At 36.2% G+C, this 20,356-nt stretch overlaps 1 protein-coding gene and 2 pseudogenes across 1 annotated transcript; 1 reads left to right on the top strand and 2 right to left on the bottom strand.

Moving 5' to 3' along the window:
- Positions 1-10,077: 10,077 nt before the first annotated feature.
- On the top strand, positions 10,078-11,800 carry LOC129892407 (UDP-glycosyltransferase 71A15-like). The gene has a single exon (XM_055967975.1). It carries the CDS (start codon positions 10,143-10,145, stop codon positions 11,598-11,600), a length of 1,458 nt encoding a protein of 485 aa, XP_055823950.1. The 5' UTR covers positions 10,078-10,142; the 3' UTR covers positions 11,601-11,800.
- Positions 11,801-12,263: 463 nt separating this feature from the next.
- Positions 12,264-14,104, bottom strand: LOC129892740 (UDP-glucose flavonoid 3-O-glucosyltransferase 6-like; annotated as a pseudogene).
- Positions 14,105-16,471: 2,367 nt separating this feature from the next.
- On the bottom strand, positions 16,472-17,883 carry LOC129893188 (anthocyanidin 3-O-glucosyltransferase 2-like; annotated as a pseudogene).
- Between the last annotated feature and the right edge of the window lie 2,473 nt (positions 17,884-20,356).

Raw genomic sequence — 20,356 nt, 5'->3', positions numbered from 1 at the left:
CGTTGGATTTGGGAGGTGATTTTAGGCCTAGAAAGAGCTCCGGTTTATTTTTAGGAGGTTCCGAGGGTGTTTTGGTATTTTTGGATGAAAGTTAGTTAATTTGTGGCTTACACGAGCACCTGGTTAGGGAGACTTTAAATTCGTATTTTGATGATTCTATAGAATTTGAAACATCGAGTTTACTGGGGTAGCATATTTGTTTTATGTGCACGGGATTGCGAACGAATTTCGAGGGTCAATTGAAAAAAATTTGTGCTTGTTGAATTACAGTTGCTACTATTTCAGGTGTTTGATGAACTATTCACCGCGATCGCAACATATCCTTTGTGATTGCGTAAGTGTATGTTCTTGTACTTCACGATCGCGAGGGGGTACCACGATTGCAAATGGTCTATTGGTTTTGAATCGCAATCGTGTGGGCCTTTATCGCGATCGTGATGGTCAATTAATGAGTTGACATGCCTTCCTCATCACGATCACAAGGTAGGGGTCGCGATCGCAAAGATTAACGTGACTGGGTAGAATTTAGTTCCCAAAATTGGGTTTCTTCCCCACTTCACCATTGTTAGACCTTGGGAGCTCAAATTAGGCAATTAAATAGGATTTTTTGAGTTTGAACCTTTGGGTAAGTAATTTTGACTTCAGATCATCATTACCTATTATTTATTTCATGATTTCAACTTCAAATTAGTGCTTTTCAATTCAAAAATTAAGGGTTTTCTCATGAACTTTAAACTTGGTATTTTGAGATTTTGGAGATGATTTCTAACCCAATTTTCGATACGATTTCGCGTGTGAGTTCCTAAATCTTTGGGTAACATGATTTCTATATAAAATTTCAGGATATCATTAGCCTTTGATTTTGACTTTTTGGATCAATTGGGCCCGGTTTTTGAAAATTACAAAATGAATGTCGTTGCTTATATTTTCTTATAGAGATTCTATATTTGATTAGATTTTGTGGATTCGAAAGCTCGACGTAAAGTAAATGCTCAAGTTCCAAGTTGATTTTACTCTCTTTTAAGGCAAGTGGGCCTTTTGACCTATTGTTAAGTGTATTGAACCTTGTATGCCTTGGTGTGTGTTTGAGAGTAATGGGAAATGGTGAGGGTACACATAGATTATACGTGTTATTCTTTGTTGTCCAATTATTAGCAATGAGTTGTGGGAATAAGAAAATGAACTTGTTAACGTGATAATGGGTGATATGCTACAAATAACTTGGATGAGTATATTAATTCACTTTTGATGACGTGTCATGATTGTATGTATGAATTGACTACTGATGTGGAACTTATCATCTTCTCATTATACATATAAATGTGTTTATTTGCATTAATTCTAAAACTCTATCATGAGATCTGGATTCTTGATGTTTATGTTGATGGGAAATAATTTCAGTGGGTGATATTTATGTTGATGGAATATGGATCCGTCGGATACATGGACTGGTTCATCCCTCATGAGTCTTGTCCTACTAGTCAGCGGGTGTGAGCAGTGGTGCATGGACAGATATGTCTCTATGTATCCAGTCTGTTAGTTAGTAGGTGTGCCAGTAGGACAGTCATGCATCATTCTATATGACATTCACATTGCATTGTATTTTGCATCCCATTATCATCTTTGACTTGTATGAGTGAGTTTTTATGATTCGTGATTATCGGACTTTGAGAGGCACTGATGAAGTTATGTAGATTTTGACATGTGATTTGTGATGTGTTAATTGTATCATGTTGTTCTTTTACTTGTAAACTGTTAGGTTAGGCTGGATTGATTTCTATGAAGGTTGTGGTATGTGGAAATTCGGATGGTGTGTCATGGTACTTGTGTTCAATTCTACTTTACTTACGATTAGCTAAGGAAGCTTATTGAGTATCGTTGTTATTGATAGTCACTCTCTTGCTTTCTACACTTGTGTAGGTTATGAGCTCGGACCGGTTTGATTATCCTTCTCACATCTTCATCTGAGGCTATCCTTTGGAGTCTGTGACATAACGGCTAGCCATCCCCACAGTCATCACATATTCTTAGTTCACTACTTAAAAACTGTTAAAAACGACGGACAAAAGCAATGCACTGCATCGCTTTTTTGGTCAAAATCAACAAAAAAGTGATGCAATCACTTATGTCGCCTTTTGTCTCGTAGCTTTTCAAAAAATGACACAGTCCGTCGTTTTTCTCTATTTTTTGTAATTTTTTTTGACAAATGCGATGAGCTGTGTCATTTTGTCTATCACTTTGTTCTTCGTAGTGAAGAACAAGGAAGAACAAAGTGGCGGACTTAGAAACCATGTCCTTCACTTTTCTAGAATTTTTTATTAAGAAATACAGAAAAGCGACGAACAAAAGGACCCTATCCGTCGCTTTTTCTGTATTATTTTTTACAGCAAATACCTGCAATTTCTGTTGCCCACCTGCACAATAATTTTAATTCCAAATTCAATTCAATACAGCCCAACATAACATTCAAGAACAACCACAACACACAAAATATATAATAATAAACTTAATAAAACATTCAAAAACACAAAAATAATAGTATAAAGAATTATAAAAGACCTTCAAAGTTAGTCAAAAAAAATTTAAAAATCAATAAAAGGGAGTCATGGTAGTTAAGAGGTGGACTCTATGTATTCATCCTCTAAGTCATCGGTAGAAGTGGACGCTCTTGAAGAACGAGACTACCGACGAGCGAGGTTGAACACTTATTCTTTAATTTGCTCGACGGTTTTGTTCGTGCTTTTTTGTTCAGAAATTATTTTTGCCTCGGACGCTTCTAATACACGTGTAAGTTCTAAGATTTTTCTTGATATCTCAGCTAGCTAAACACCGTCAATTGCCTCGATTGAAGTGATGATCCAATACCTTCTAGACTTGATTATAGTCGTCGAACGTCATTCTGAGAGAACATCCCACAAATCCGGCCCTTATGTGTCCCTCCTACCACTTTTTCAGTCTAAATTTTAGTGGACTTCCAGCGTGAGCTAGACCAAATCTCTCATCTCATTAACGTATCGCTGATAAGTATCCTGTATTTAAAAATAAAAGTTATCATCAATATATATATGTGTGTGTGTGCGGGCGCGCACTATTTATCTTAAATAACTTACATAACATTGTGTGGCCCTTTCCTCCACCACTCATCCGGACCTGATTCATTAATATTCTTTTTCACATGAGTCCTCTTGAAAATTTCATTATGAAGGGGAGTGCGCCCCTATTCTTTTTTTCTATAAATAAAAATACAATTTTAGATGATATTAATCAAATGATATTTAAACAATTAAATTTATATGAATTAAAATTTAAAATTTAGAAAACTTACCATCTTCCTTGTAATCGTTCCAATACTTTTTGCACCTCCGATGTGCAACGAGCCACCTTTCAGACTGCCTCAACTTTTTTGTCTTGTTCAGACACAACCTTGAATTTATTGGTACCCTAATACGGACACAACTCCTTAAAGACATGTGGTAACATCCAAATCGGAGGTATCATTGAATCTCGGGCTTTCTTAAACCAGCTAGACAGTCTCGTGCTCGCTTTTTTCTCAAATGTGGTCGCAATGACCATATTGTACTTCGGCTCACGAAGTCTGAAAAAAAGAGTTTGTAGTGCCAGATAATTAATAAAGTATATTAAAAAATATTAAGCTTAGATAAAAAATATATAACAAAACATATATATACCTTAAATTCATTAAACATGGCCGCCGTATACTATTTGAAATCTCGCGTCTAGAATGATATGGCTCTGTATAAAACCTCTTAACACTCTGTTGTTGATCCCTAGCAGTTTGCATAGATGGATGCCACCTGCAAAATACATAATAAACATGTTAGTTCATGCATTATAAATTAATAGTAAAGAAATAAATAAAATAAATAAACTTACGATGATCCATCAAATTCAATCATGACTCTACCGAGTATGTCCTTCTGCCCAGGTGCTAGCTCAAGAGACTCATCGAGTGTGGCAACAGGAGGGGGTGGAGGCGAATGTGATACACTAGCACATCATGCTGAGTCAATAAAAAAGTAACATCCATAGCATCGACTTAGTACGGGTGTCCCTAAGTCCCATGACAGATAGGTGAAGAGATGTAATATCTGTGGGAGATGGAAATAGAGATAGCATAGCAGGGGATATCCTATTTATCAATAACAACCATGCATGACGATAAGCCTCTGTAGGTAGGACAGTGTAGCGGCGTGGAGGCAAGGACTGTGAAGAAGAAGAAGCACCAGCTGGTCTTCGGTAATAAGGATGATAATCCAAGGGATTTGCTGTTCCAAATGGAATATCATATATATGTGTATTAGTACTATGCTACTCTATATGCTCTGGCGTACAAAAAATAAATCCTGTTATATCTCAGCCTCTATAGGCCTCCTAAACTTCTTCATTTTACTTGAACTAGATTGAGTCACCCTAAGATGATTTTGAGATCTATCACCATCACCAGACATCTGTATGCAAATTATATTGCAATATATAAAAATGATTAAATAGAATTAGTATTAGCAAAATAAATTAACTTACATACTAGCTATAGTCTATCATTCTACCACTCTTCTTCCTCGCTTGTCTCATTTTCATCATTCTCCCATTCTCCCTCCTCAGTTGTTTCATTTTTATCGTTTCATTATTTCTCCATAAATGATTCATTTTCACTAGCTTGAAAAAGGAAAGTCTCAATGCCAATTGTAAGGTTAGGAAAGCCAGGTATGATGAAATCCTCTTTTCGAAGTAAGGCGACTTCTACATGCTTTGTTCTCTCATAAAAGACCGACTTATCTGATTCTTCATCCTCATTTATTTCTTCCTCAATATTTTTCATTATCTCATCATCAGAAATTTCTTCTAATATGTGTTGAGGATGTTCTAGTGTGGTTTCCAATTCAACATCAACTTGTTGTTGAAAAAGTGCAACCTCATTTTGGTACGTCACTTCTAACACATTTTCAATTTCAATCCTTCCCATGGGCTTAGTCTTAGTTTTTCTCTTAAAAATATCAATTGTCATTACATGATCAATAAAACTTCTTACACCATCAATAAACTCGGATTTCAAACCACCACCAATTTCATAATGCATGTTATACATTCACAAACAACGATTCATCTAAAAAATTATATACATTCAAGCTTAATTAGTTCATAAAGACTACAAATCATCGAGATTTCTAAATTTCACAACTTAAGTGCAAGTTCTAATTAATTCAAGTTACAATTAAGTTCACAACCTAAGTTCAAGTTCTAATTAATTCAAATTATAATTAATTTAAGTTATAATTAAGTTCAAGTTATAATTAATTCAAGTTATAATTAAGTTCTAATTAAGATGTAATTACAAGTTCTAATTCATGACATTCAAGTTCGATGTTTCTAAGTTAAAGTACAAAATTTCAAATTTCAAGTATATAAAAATTAAAATTCTAAAATCTGAATATTCAAGTATCTAAAGTTCAAGTTCATGACAACATAAATTTTTAATTAATTAGTTCTAAAGTCTAAAAGTTCAAAATTTATACAAATCAAAATAATTTCTAAGTTCAATGACTTCAAAAAATCCTAAAATTCAAGTTGAATTTTTCTAAGTTCTAAGCTAATGACATTCAAGTTTAATTTTTCCAAGTTAAAGTACAAAATTACAAATTTCAAGTATACAATTTATGAAGTTCTAAAATCCTAAAATTCAAGTATCTAAAGTTCAAGTTAATTACTACATGAAATTCTAAGTTCTAATTAGTTCTAAAGTTTAAAGAGTTCAAAACTTATACAAACCTAAAAAAAATTCTAAGTTCAACTTCAAAAATCCTAAAGTTCAAGTTCATAACTTTGAATATCTAATTCTAATTAGTTTAATTAGTTCATAAGGACTACAAGTTAACAAGATTTATAAAGTCAACAAAATTTCAAGTTCAAAGTTCTAAGTTCAAACTCTAAATTCAAGTTCTAAGTTTAAGTTCTAAATTCAAGTATCCTAAAATTTGAGTATTTAAGTTTTAAAGTCTAAATTTCAAAATTTATACAAACCAAAAATATTTCTAAGTTCAACTTCAAAAATCCTAAATTTCAAGTTCATGACTTTGAATATCTAATTTCTAATTAATTCTAAAAAATAAAAAATTGTACAATCCAATATTTTTCTGAGTTCGACTTTCAAACATCCTATATTCAAGTATTTCAATTAACTTCTAACTTCAAAACTTCAACTAATTCTAACTTTCAACTTCAAAAATACTTTAATTTCAATTAAAATATACCCAATTTACAATCTAATGCAAAAACCTCCAATTCTAACTTAAGCCCTAAAATCAAAACTATTACTTCATTCACTAATTCACAATCCAATATACAAACAAACTATGTTAATAATGTGGATTCAACAAACTAAATGGAATAAACTAATTAACAAATCACAAATTATTAAAATTTGAAAAAAACTTTAAAAACCCTAACCTCTTAAACAAGAAGAGAGAGACGCGCAGTGGTGGATGGTGAAGGGTGGCGGTGCATTGAAGGATGGCAGGAGAAACGTCAGGGAATGACGGGACGGCAGAGGATGGGCTGGGTGACGGGGTTTAGAGATAAGCGAGAGAGAACAAGAGAGAGATTAGAGAGAGGGAGAAAATGAGAAAAAAAATCGATCTGATCTAGGATATTTTAATAAAAGCGACAGATTGTGCACTATGTCCATCTCTTTTTTAAAAAAGTTGACTAATAGTTTGACCAAAAAAGTGATGGACTAAACGACGTAGTTCGTCGCTATTTTAAAAAATAGTTGACTAAGTCTGTTGACTAGAAGCGGCGAACTAACGGACACCGTCCGTCTCTTCTTATAAAAAAATTAATAAATTAAAATTAATTAAAAGCAATGAACAACTTCGTAAATAACTATTTTATAAATAATTATTTTTATTAAAAGTGATAGACAACGTCGCTAAATATATAAAATAATTAAATATTAATTACATTTATTTTTTGGTGAAAAAAATCCATCAAAATAAACAACGAACATAGAATCACTGTCCGTGGCATTTTAAAAAAATATTAAGAATTAAAAACGATGGACAATGTCGCATTGTCTGTCGCTTTAGAAGAGCGACGTTGTCCGTTGTTTTTGGCAATTTTTTAATAGTGGTTATGTCTTTCTACTATTCTAGTATTATAGACATTCAGACTTACGTTTTTCTTTAAATCTGTTGAAGTATATTAAATGTTTGTACACGTGACAACAGATTTTGTAGAAGATCTTGTGATATTATGATTCTACAATGCTTTAAACATGCTTAGTGCTTATTTCTCCTCTTATTTTCATATTTGCCCTTGTCGAGGGTTGTTTAGGCTTACCTTTCTAGGTAGTATAAGACAGGTACAATCACACCCATTTTTTGGATTATGACAAATTTGTATCAGAGCCCCAGGTTCATAGGTCTCATGAGTGTACAAGTCAAGTCTAGTTGAGTTTAAGGATCGACACGGAGATGTTCGTTGCTTTTCTTCGAGAAGATGTGGAGGTTAGAAAACTTCCTTTTGTTCATTTATTCTCATCGTGCATGATTAATTCCACTAGTACTGAGTTATCACGTGTTCTTTTGTAAGATGGCTAGGACGAAGGCTGCTGCTACTGGCAGATGATGCGAGGTAGTCCCCGAGCATATTATTGAGACCCTAGATAAGGTAGAGGTAGAGATCGTGTGAGAAGAAGAGGTCGCACTCGAGGAGCGACACCAACTCATGTCAGAGATGTCTCACCCCGAGCCAAAGATAGATGCTAGAGGGGATCAGGTTCCTCTAGAGTACGTTGTTGTACCCTTGCTTTAGGATACATTGCTGAGGGTGTTGGGTGTGCTTGATGGTTTTACTTAGAATGGGGGTGCGACATGCACACCACATGGTTCTCAAACCATACCAAAGGCTCAGACCCTAGATCAACATCAGGTTTCGATTATTCATGGTCTGGTGGGGTAGCCACCAGTGGGCCTTAGGGTCAATGGTAATCCTTTACCAAGTATTAGAGCGCAAGGTGCAACTTTGCTAGTGTTATCTGACGATGAACAACATTGTTATGAGAAGTTCAGAAAGATGGATCCACCTCACTTTCATGGTGGAAAGAGTGAGGACGTGCTTGAGTTCTTTTCTGCGTGTCAAGAGTTGCTTGAGACAGGCTTGGATGAGTCTCATAGGGTTCTCTAGGCTACACTGCATTTGCGTGATCCAGCTAGAGAGTGGTAGCGAGTCTATATGGGGTCAAAAGTAGTTGGATCTATGCAAGTAATTTTAGAGGAGTTTGCCCCTACTTTCTATGTTTGTTTTTTCTCTTGGAATGTGAGGGGAGAGAGCAGACTGAGATTTCAGAGTTTGAGGCAGGAAAGCCTCACAGTTGCAGAGTATTAGACCCATTTCTATCAGTGGTCTCGACATTCCCTGACTATCATTCTGGATAAGGTTGAGAGGCTTCACAGGTTCCTGAGGGGATTGTCCTATCCCATTCATTCGGCGGTGTTCAGATCATCCCATAAGGATGCTTTTTTTCAGTCCATAGAAGGGACAACAAGGAGATGGAGTTGATGGAGCGTGAGGAGTTTAGGTATATGATGGATAAGAGATCCCGTACTTTCGGTGAGTTTTCGAGTGCCTCATCTAGAGGTATAGGATCCTTCAGGTAGGTATTTATTTTCAGCTCCAGGGGCCTGTTCATACATCTATGAAAATATTTGAGGGTTGTCAAGCATCTCGTGGTCCCTAAATTTTGGGTCAGAGTTTTCATGATTCACAACAGTGGTCGGTTGTTTGAGATGGTTATAGTGGTTCATCCAAAGCATCATAGCAGTTTTTCGTTCAGAGGTCTTGCTTTGATTGTGGAGACCTTAATCACATGATACAACAGTGCCCTATACAGACCCAAGGAACCCCAACCTAGTTCTTCAGTTTCGACTAGAGGACCAATGCCTCCAACTAGAGGTCGAGGCATATCTCAGACATGTAGAAGTGGTCGGGCTCCGGGAAGAGGCGCTAATGGTACTATGACTCCACAAGGAGCAGATAGAGGTACGACTCAGATTGGAGGTCGTATGGGAGGTCACTATTATGCTTTTTGGGAGATCCGAGTCTTAGGTTTCAGATGCAGTTATCATAAGTATCGTCCCGATCTGCTATCAATTTGCGTCTGTATTGTTTGATTCAGGATCTACATCATCTTATATGTCTACTTATTATGTTACTGGATTTGATTTGATGAGTGATCGCATGCCCGTACCGGTTTATGTTTCTACCCAGTGGGTGAGCCCTTTATGGTGGATAGGGTATACCAATCATATGTTGTTATTTTGGCGAGGTATGACACTTAGGCAGACTTGATCATATTAGGAATGGTAGATTTTTGATGTCATTCTAAGTATGGATTGGCTTTATCCTTACCATGCTATTCTTGATCGTTATGCTAAGACAGTAACCTTAGCGATGCTTGGTATTTCGAGGATTGAGTGGTAGGATTCTAGTGGTTCTTACCCTAGTAAGGTTATTTCATTCCTCCGTGCTCAACGGTTAGTCAATAGCGGATGCTTATCCTATTTAGCCTTCAATTGGGATACTACTGTTGATTCACTTCTCATGGAGTCTGTTCAACTTTTTTAGGAGTTTTCAGATTTATTTTCGACTGATCTTCCATGTGTTCCTCTTGATAGAGATATTGATTTTTTTATTGATTTGGAGCCGAACACTAAGCCCATTTCTATTCCTCCATATCATATGAATCCGGCAGAGTTGAAGGATCAGTTACAAGATTTGAATAAAAGATTCATTCGCCCTAGCGTATCACCTTGGGGTGCACCATTAAATCTCTTCCCTAAATGATGTTCCAAATTCAAGAACTCGAAAAGGGACATCCCAACTAAAATTAGTTATATTATTGTTAACCCAATAGTTCAGAAGTTGAGGAATGTTTTCACAACTTAAAAAACCATAGGGAGGTACGTGTGCTTAGAATAAACATTAGTGGATGTTTGTATAATTATCCTATGTACAAATTTATAAGTGACCAGTCTTAGCCCACGTGTCACCTTCTTATTCCTCACAACTTGTAATTCAAATAGTATAAAATTCACAATTCCTCATGCTCTGCCTAATACAGAGCTATGGAGACAAAAGCAGAGCTGGTTTTCATTCCATCGCCGGGATTGGGTCATGTCGCCTCCTCCGTCGAATTTGCTAAACTCATTCTTGATACAAATGAACGCCTCTGCATCTCCCTTCTCATCATGAAACATCCTGCCGATTTTGGCGTTCAACCTTATCTCCAATCACTCCCTTCTAAGTCCCGCTTGCGCTTTGTCGATGTTTCAATAGACCCGAAACTAGTTGTTGAACTCTTGTCTAACAAGGACAGATTCTTATACGATTTCGTTGATGGTCACAAAAACAAGGTAAGTGAATTTGTTACTAACAACATTACTAGTAATAGCTCCAGCTCCTCCCATTTTGGCTCTACACGACTTGCTGGCTTTGTTCTTGATATGTTCTGCATCTCCATGATTGATGTGGCTAATGAATTTTGTGTTCCCAGTTACATTTTCTTTACTTCTGCTGCTGCTTTTCTTGCATTGTCCTTTCATTTTGAAGCTCTGAGGAATACCTCCAAGTTTGATTATTCCGAGTCTGATGAGGAACTGTCGATTCTTGGGTTTAAAAATCAGTATCCTGCTAAAGTTTTACCCAAGCCAGCTAAAGCAATTACACCAACCTCGATTTTGTACTACGATGGCATTCGTCGTTTCAAAGAGACGAAAGGTATCATTATCAATACCTTTGCCGAGCTTGAACCTTTTGCTCTTCAGTCGCTTTCCGATGCTAAAATTGCTCCTCCGATTTACCCAATTCATCCTGTAGTCAATTCAGATGACCATAACAAAAAACAGGAAACAGAAAGTATCGTAAAGTGGTTGGATGACCAACCAAACTCATCTGTAGTGTTCTTGTGCTTTGGAACCATGGGAAGTTTTGAACCTGAGCAGGTAAAAGAAATAGCAATAGCATTAGAGCACAGTGGACACCGGTTCCTGTGGTCCTTACGAAGGCCTCCACCAAAGGGGAAAATAGAGATGCCAAGTAATTATGATAATTCGGAGGAAGTGCTGCCAGAAGGGTTCTTGGATAGGACAGAAGGAATTGGGAAAGTGGTAGGATGGGCACCACAAGTGACTGTACTTTCACATCCTGCGGTGGGAGTATTCGTGTCACATTGTGGATGGAATTCGACACTTGAGAGTGTGTGTTGTGGGGTGCCTATTGCTGCTTGGCCCTTGTATGCTGAACAACAGATGAATGCGTTTTTGTTGGTTAAAGAATTGGGATTGGCAGAGGAGATTCGGATGGACTATGTCAAGGACTTAGAGGGGAAAAATCCAGTTGACATAGTTAGTGCCGAGGAAATTGAAGGCGCCATACAGAAGCTTATGGCGAACGGTGAAGAGAATGAAGTGCGGAAAAGGGTGAAGGAAATGCAAGAGAAGAGCAGAATAGCCATGGAAGAAGGTGGATCATCTTATACCTCTTTACGACTTCTAATTGAGTATTTCATCAGCAACCTTTCCTGAACATTTTCCGTAACATGATGAAGCAAATGAGAGATTTTTCCCTGATATATGCAAAGTTAATAGTTGGTAGATTGGATTACTTAAAGCTTATATTTATATATATATGTAATTTACTATTCCGAAGCTCTGTTCTACAGTAGTTCTTTTTGGTTTAACAAGAGTATAGAATTGGAGTAATTCTGAACAAATATTTGAATGCATTTTCGGGTGCTCTCTACTTATTGAAAATGTATTGAACTGACTGAAGATTCAAATGTTTAAAATGCGGACATTGCAGTGTTCTCCCAAGGCTAGCAATGCCTAGTGCACAGCTAGCCGCAGGTATCTGGGCACTTGATTCGAAAATGATTACCTGGGAAAGGACTTACCAACTTGTGGTTGAGCAAAATCTGTCCAGTGTGGAGCCATCCACGACAATCAATGTGGAGCGTGGTGGTTCATTAGAGTTCATTGCAAGGTATAGGACATGAGTCTCACATTGATATTGTAAGATCTATGGGACTTACGGTCATAACTTACGCCTCATCCCAGTTTTGATTAAACATCTCACCTTTTAATATAGTGGGTATAGTTGCACAAAATATTCACACGAGAATTACATTACTAAAAATGAGAATGCAGTGGTCCCGAAGACCCAATCGAATTGTAGAAGAAAATTTATTCTTATGTCACAATTTGGGAGAGACTCTCACTTGGTGATTTGTCCATCACCTGCTCTATAAAATGTTCAACAGAGTTGTAGGAAGAGCCACCTTCTTTTAGCGCCAGTCTGCTCTTCTCCTTCATGTCCTTCACTTTCAACCTTATTTCATTTTCAGGCTCCATCAGCTGCTTTATTGCTTTCTCAATTTTCTCCGCTTTTATTATAACATTCTATTCGGTCCCTCTGAGATCCTTCCTATAATCTATCTTAATCTCCACTGCTATCCCTAAATCCTTCACCAGTTGAAATGCATTCGCTTGCTGCTCCATATATATTGGCCAAGTTGCTGTCGCTACTCCGAACCAAATGCTCTCTAAAGTCAATTCCACCCACAGTGTGACACAAAGCCTCCTACAGCATCATGACTCAAGATAGTCACCTGGGGTGCCCATCCTATCACCTTTCCAATCGCTTCCGTCCTTTGCAAGAACCCCTCTGGCAAAACATCTTCTGGATTTTCATAAGCAGCTGGGAAAAATGTATCTTTAGCCAAAGGCTTCTTTAGTGACCACAAGAACCGGCATCCACTCTTCTCCAAAGCATATGCAATTTCCTTTATTTGCTCCTCATTGAAACTTCCTAAGCTTCCGAAGCAGAGGTACACTACTGATGAAGCAGGTTGATCATCCAACCAGTCAATTATAATTTGATGTTGAGACGAATCTTGATGGTTACTGTGATCGTTATCAAGGTTTATCAAGGGTCCGACCGGGTACTCAAGTAGGATTTTCTTGTCAAGGGAGAGGGATTTGACAGCATGAGATTCGAATTCCAAGAAGGTGTTTACGAGAATAGCTTTAGCTTCTCGAAGCCTTTTAGAAAGATCAAGGTACATTGTGGAACCACCATCCTTGTCAAAAGCTATGGATGGCAAACATTTAGCTGGAAATGGCTTGACATACGTTGTCACGGAAAGCTCTGCTTCAGAGTCATCCTTGTAATTTGTCAAATCTCGGTTAAAATTATCCCTGAGACTCTGCAAATGAAGCTGAAGGCCAAGCATGGAAGCACCAGATGTGTAGAAAACATAAGTCGGGAGTCCAAATTCATTGGCTACATCTATCATCGCTGTGCACGTCGTGTCAATAACAAGGCCTGCAAGACGAGTAGATCCTGAATTCAGGATTTCATTCACTGAATTTCTTGGATAAAAATGTGATGAAAGTTGTGTTTGTGAGTAACTGTAAGATGGACTCGTCCTGAGGGAGTTCAACGAACTTCATTCGAGAGTTGTAGTTTGGGTTTCTCGATACTGATTCGATATAGGAACTGAGCTTGTTGTCAAAAGGCAAGCTTGAATATGAGGACTGTAATGAAGAGATGTTCATCTCTAGCTAATAGAACCTTTGCCATCTTAAGTGTGGGTGCTAGGTGGCCCATACCAGGAACAGGAATGAAAACCAACTCTGTTTTCTTGTTTACTGGCTCCATGTTTTGTTGTTTTAAGAGGATATTGAATGAAATTTGTTCTGGCTCATAATAGGAACTTGATTTGTACTCATTTTATAAGATGCAAATCTAGAAGACTTGTTAGGTGGAGTGAAGAGCAATAGATTTGGGGAGCAAGAATAAAATGGTAATTGATGTCATGCCTTGGCTGTCAACTTATCATTATAATATGATAAAACAAGACCAATAGACTTGGTGAGCAAGAATGGTAAGTGAAGATGTCATGCCTTGGCTGCCAACTTAGGACATCTCCAACCTACTCTCTATTTTGCTCTTCAAATATAGAGAAAAGAGAGTATTTGGAGACAATCAACTCCAACCTAAATTCTCTATTTTATTCTCTAAAAAAGAATTTTTTTCTCTCTCCTCAATATTAAATTATTATTTCTATTTCATTTTTATTTTCTTATTTCATAATATAAATCATTTCTTTCTTTTTTCCAAATAATCACCATATTTAATTTTCATGTAATATAAAATTTATTTTTTTCAAATTCTTAATATTTAATATAAAATTAATTTCTTATTTTAAATTTCTAAATAACATAAATTTCTAGCAAATATTAAATAATATACATATTAATGGACAATTCAAATAAAAGTGATATCATTAATGAAATACAATTACGTAAATATTACATAAATACTCAACTTTCAATTTGAAAACATCAAGTTAGTAATTTTGATTTTTAATTTTTCACAATGTTATATCATATTTGGCATAATCCAATCATATCGAATAATATATTTGAAATATTTGATGAAAATTAAAGTGAAGAAATTTTTTTTAAAAATTAAAAATATTATTAATCCGGAATACAACAACAACAACAACGACCCAGTGAAATCCCACAACGTGAGGTCTGGGGAAGGTAAAGTGTACGCAGACCTGACTCCTACCAAGGTAGGACGACTGTTTCCGAAAGACCCTCGGCTCAGTAAAATCAAAATAGAAGTCAGATAAGAATGAGAAGTTCAAAGCGATATAGAAAAGCAAGTAACGAAAGCAACCCAGATAAGATAGAGCAATCAAAGTACAGAAAGTAATGAAAGTAATAAATAATAAGACACCAGACCACAGGGAATTATAGTGAGCTAATACGCCTACTAATAAGGAAGAATAATGAGACTATGAACTATCCTTCTACCCTAATGTGGGTCCTCCACTCCCTCCTATCTAAGGTCATGTCCTCAATAAGTTGTAATTGTGCCATGTCTTGTCTAATCACCTCTCCCCAATATTTCTTCGGCCTACCCCTACCGCTTCTGAAACCATCCATGGCTAACCTCTCACACCTGCGTACTGGGGCATCTGTGTCTCTCCTCTTCACATGCCCAAACCATCTCAGTCGCATTTCCCGCACCTTGTTTTCCACCGAGGCCACTCCTACCTTGTCCCGAATAGCTTCATTTCTAATCCTATCACTCCTGGTATGCCTACACATCCATCTCAACATTCTCATTTCAGCAACTTTCATCTTTTGAACGTGAGATACCTTAACTAGCCAACACTCCGCCCCGTATAACATAGCCGGTCTAACCATCACTTTGTAGAACTTGTCCTTAAGTTGTGGAGGCACCTTCTTGTCACATAGCACACCGGAAGCGAGCCTCCATTTCATCCACCCTGCCCCAATATGATGTGTGACATCATCATCAATCTCCCTGTTGCCTTGCATAATAGACCCAAAGTACTTGAAACTACTTTTCTTTTGGATGGTCTGGTCACCAAGCCTAACTTCCGTGCCAACCTCCTGAGGTGTCTTACTGAACTTGCACTCTTAGTATATATTAAATAATATATTTTTAAAATGTTGCATTACATTAAAAAAGAATTATAAATATTAGAGATTTAATTAATGGCATTATATGATTTATAATATGTTAATTAAAAATATTGTATAATAGAAAATAGAAAGGTAATATAATAATGAAAAGTATTCAAAAAGTGAAATAGAGAATGTGAATGGCAATTCTACAAATTTGGAGAATTACTATTCAACTCTCTATATTTGGAGTGTAGAGAGTAAAATAGAGGATGGTTGGAGTGTTATTCTCTATTTTACTCTCCAAATATAAAGAATAGAGAGTAAAATAGAGGTGGATTGGAGATGGTCTTACAAGTACAATATGATAATTTAAGTTTATGACCAATAGACTTGGTGAGCAGGAATGGTAAATGATGTCATGCCTTGGTTGGCAACTTACAATAACATGAAATATCGATTTTTGGTGTCGCCTCTTCAGAATTGCACTCAATTGACAGACAAAATACTCAACATGTTTTATCCCTTGGTTCAAGGCTTAAGTGCACCTCTGACAACACTGTGACCAAGATCGTCACCATTATTTCTAACCTCAACTCATTTGAATAGAATCCGTTTGGCATTGATTTAATATGTGAATTCATCATTCTGCCATCTGCAATAAGTAAATCAGCTCTAGTATTTTGCATGACAACAATGTTTATCCTCAATATGTCCTAGATGTAGAACAGTCACAAAAGAGTGATTGTTTAACAACCGGCTGCGGATATCCTTTAACAAGATTGGATTTTTAGATGATTGTCATTATGAAAGATATTTATAGTATATGTTCTTTAAGCTGCAGTGTATGCATCTTTATATGACATTGCTCTAGAAAAGGAAAAGCAGAGAACTTGTATTGCATTTGAACTTTAGAACAAGTGGTTCATCTCTATTTTATTTAAAGAAATGATTCTTGCTAAATTAGCTCATCATGACAGTCTCAACAAATTTCCCTAGAGCTACATATGATGAACCACATTCCATGATTGCTGCTTTGCTTTTCTCCCTCATCTCTCTCACCTTAGCTCTGATTTTATTCTCTGAATCCATCAGCTGCCTAATTCCATTTTCTATCTCCTCTGCTTTCACAACTACTGGTGTGTTTCTGTTGTTAAAACTTTTCCTGTAATCCATCTTAATCTCCACTGCCATCCCCAAATCCTTCACCAATTGAAATGCATTTCTCTGTTGCTCTGCATGCAATGGCCATGTTGCTATCGGCACTCTCTCCATAGTCGAATTCCATCCACAATGATACATGAATCCTCCTACAGCAGGATGAGACAAAATAGCCACTTGGGGCGCCCATCCTATCACTTTTGCCCTTCCTTTAGTCCTTTGCAAGAATCCCTCCGGCAAGACTTCCTCTGGATTCTCGAATTCGCTTGGGAATTGTAGCTTGTCTTTTGGTGGCGGCTGTCTTAGTGACCACAAGAATCGGTAGCCACTGCTCTCTAGAGCATTTGCTATTTCCTTCACCTGATCTTCTTCGAAACACCCTATGCTTCCGAAGCAGAGGAGCACCACTGATGAATTAGGCTGCTCATCAAGCCACTTCATTATAGGATCATCATTCCCACCTCCAAGGTTTAGTATAGGCCCAATAGGGTAGATTGGTGGGATTTTCTCATCACCAGAGAGAGCTTTCAAAGCGCGTCGTTCCAGCTCTACCAAAGTGTTCACCATAATCCCTGAATCTTCATGCATGATTGAGGAGCATCATCCTACTTTCATCGTTGTCTAGGATTATCGCAGGAAAACATTTGACTGGAACCGGGTTAATGTAAGTCGGGATGAGTATTTGTGACTAAGACTCGAGGTAATTATGCACGCATTCAATGCTAATTAGATTTTGAAGATGGAGTTGGAGTCCAAGCACAGCTGCATCAGAAGTATAAAACACATAACATGGGACTCTTATCTCATTTGCCACATCAATCAACGCAGTGCAGAACATGTCTATTACAAATCCCGCGAGCTTCACAGATCTCGACGAACTAAAGATTTCAGTAACAGCATCTATGACACGGCCCTTGTAGCTGGTGATGAACTTAGATATAAGATTGATGGGATTAGTATTACCAGTTCTACTGCCCATATTAACACATATGTGATCAGGTTGAGAAAGTTGAAGCAATCTTATGCGACAAGTGTAGTCTTAGGAGAGTGATTGTGTATATGATGGAATCTCTGTCTCCATGGGAAGTGTCATGACAAGAATTGTGATGGAAAGTTGTTCTTCTCTGTCTACTAGTTTCTTTGCCACCTCCACAGTGGATACAAGGTAACCCATCCCAGGACCAGGAATAAATATTAACTCTCTTGTCTCATTATTGAGTAACAGGAATACAGGAGAGGTGGGGAGTTCGAGTGAAAACTTTTGACTATGTTTCAGTATAGGAAGGTTTTTGCTTTCTGAAATATTGATTGTCATTGGAGGGTTTATATAATGTTGAATACTCTTGGAGGACAATTAGCGGGTATCTCATTACGGAGACCAAAGATCGTAAAAATATGGCGACTAGGCCTAGACCTCAAATGTTAGCTCACGAGGATGAATTGTCTAAATTCATATAAATAAATTATTCTTTAACCCACTCTATCCATTTTCTGATTAATGTGAGACTCTAACCCACTCTAACACCTTCCTTTAAGCCTAGGCCCAACTGGAGCGTAGACTAGGAGTCTAAATAGGAATGGATCTAGCTTGGTTACTCTATAAAGATATGGTATTTGAGCTTAACTCAACCTCAAAAGCTAGTTCACATGGAGAGGATTCCTCAAATCCATATAAGCAGACCACTAATCCATTTTCCAACCTATGTGAAACTCTAACCCACTCTAACTAGATCGAATTTCACATGGCATTATCTCTGTCGTGTTTGGTGCAAATGCAATAACCCAAAAAAGGGTGCTAGGGGACGTCCCCCATTTGGCCCTTTTCTTAGTCAAGTTTATCACACATGACTTGTTTAATACGATTTATCTAGGCACATTCAAAGCATAGCAACTGCAAGTTTTCCAAGAAATTTCCAAAAAAAAAACACACACATTAAAGATTGGTTTGCACCTGAATGATGTCAATGCTTTGCTAGTTTGGTGAGAAAATTTCCGCTTCATTAGTTTGCAATTAAAGAAAGTATTAATTCTAATTATTCAGATCTTAGTCATTAAGTTTGTTGGTTTTCAAGGTGTGAATTTTAATCACTAAGTATTTTTTTTCTTATTTTACAACTACTCAATAGGTCTGAATGATTAAAATCTATAAATTATTAAGATGTCTATTTAGGAATTCTTATAAAGATGACAGTTCACCCCTAGTCCATCTATTTTCACCCGCCATTTGAACCACAACTACCATTACTGTCAATCACTACCACCTACCATCCCCAACTATCATCCTCATCCCAACCACAACCACCACTATTGTCAATCACCAAAATTTATTGACATCTATATTTAGCCATCATTTTCAATTATTACCACCAACCATTATTACATATACTAATTAATATTGATAATTATCACCATTAGTCAATATTATATATCACGAACCGTTATCATCATTCACCACTGTCATTAGTTATCGATACCATTCCATTACTAATTATCAGCCTACACCACCAACAACCACGACTACTCACTACTATCAATCACCATACCATAAAATACTGTCCACAACCACTATCATCAGTCAATATCATTTCAAATCGGCACACATAATCATCATCGCTAGTCATTACCATTAATTGTCATATAAGAAATTTAAAATATTTTATTGATGTGATATTAAATCATTTAGTATTTTATTTGAATTTTATGTTAATTTTTTATAAACAAAGATAAATTTTATATATTCAGATGTTGAGGAAACAAACATTCTTAATTATTTAGTATTTAGATCTTAATGCAAAATCTTAATATTTAAATATATATTCAGATTCAAACCTCTAAATCTTAATCTACATCTTAATATTCAGATTCAAATATTTAAATCTTAATAAAAATAAATGAAGTCTTAGTGTAACTCTATAATAAATAAAAAAATAGAAAGATATACCTTTTCATAAAGTAGAGATTTAGTTACAACTCTATGATAAATAAGTAAAGAGAACACTTTTCAAAAAAATACCAGATAACAATATGAAAGAGGTACAAAAAGAGAAAAAGGGAAAAAATAATAGAGTACAACATTAAAGGGAAGTAACGGATTTTCGTTAAGAGATTATTTAGGGGATGGGGGAACTGATTGAGATTAAGAAACAGAAATAAAAAGAAAAAATGGAAAAGGAAACTAGATATATAACAAAATCTATATATCTATATATGATGGTAAAAACTTACTGCACACATCGGGTATTTACACTAAGTGTTCAATGAAAATATCAAATATCCGATGAAAAATTCTGTCGTCTTCGTTGTTTTTCTTCCCCACAATCATCTTGTGGATTGAATATTATCTTGTGACATTTATGACGAAATTTTTCATTCGATGTTTGACATTCTCATTAAAAACCGATTAATTTGTCTAATTCAATTCTTTGTTAATAATCTCTTACAGAAAATCCGTTACTTCCCTTAAAATCTTCTGCTCTATTATATTTTCCTTTTTCTCTTCTTGTACCTCTTTCATATCGTTACTTTAGTATTTTTTGAAATAGAGTTTAGCTTACTAATATAATAATAAAACCTGACACAAAAATTTATAAAGTTTATATAATAATATCAAAAAAGTGTTGCGCTGAATTTGATAAGTTTATATAATGATATTAAAATCCTAGTATTGATTTGTGCTT

Source organism: Solanum dulcamara, chromosome 6 (genome assembly GCF_947179165.1).
Source record: "Solanum dulcamara chromosome 6, daSolDulc1.2, whole genome shotgun sequence".
In the NCBI taxonomy this organism is placed as follows: domain Eukaryota; kingdom Viridiplantae; phylum Streptophyta; class Magnoliopsida; order Solanales; family Solanaceae; genus Solanum; species Solanum dulcamara.
The sequence above is the reverse complement of the archived record's forward strand: the minus strand, read 5'-3'. Positions and strand labels throughout refer to the sequence as shown.

Bases quoted from the DNA above. Each gene is read 5' to 3' on its own strand.
- LOC129892407 (XM_055967975.1), top strand. From the start codon at position 10,143: ATGGAGACAAAAGCAGAGCTGGTTTTCATTCCATCGCCGGGATTGGGT.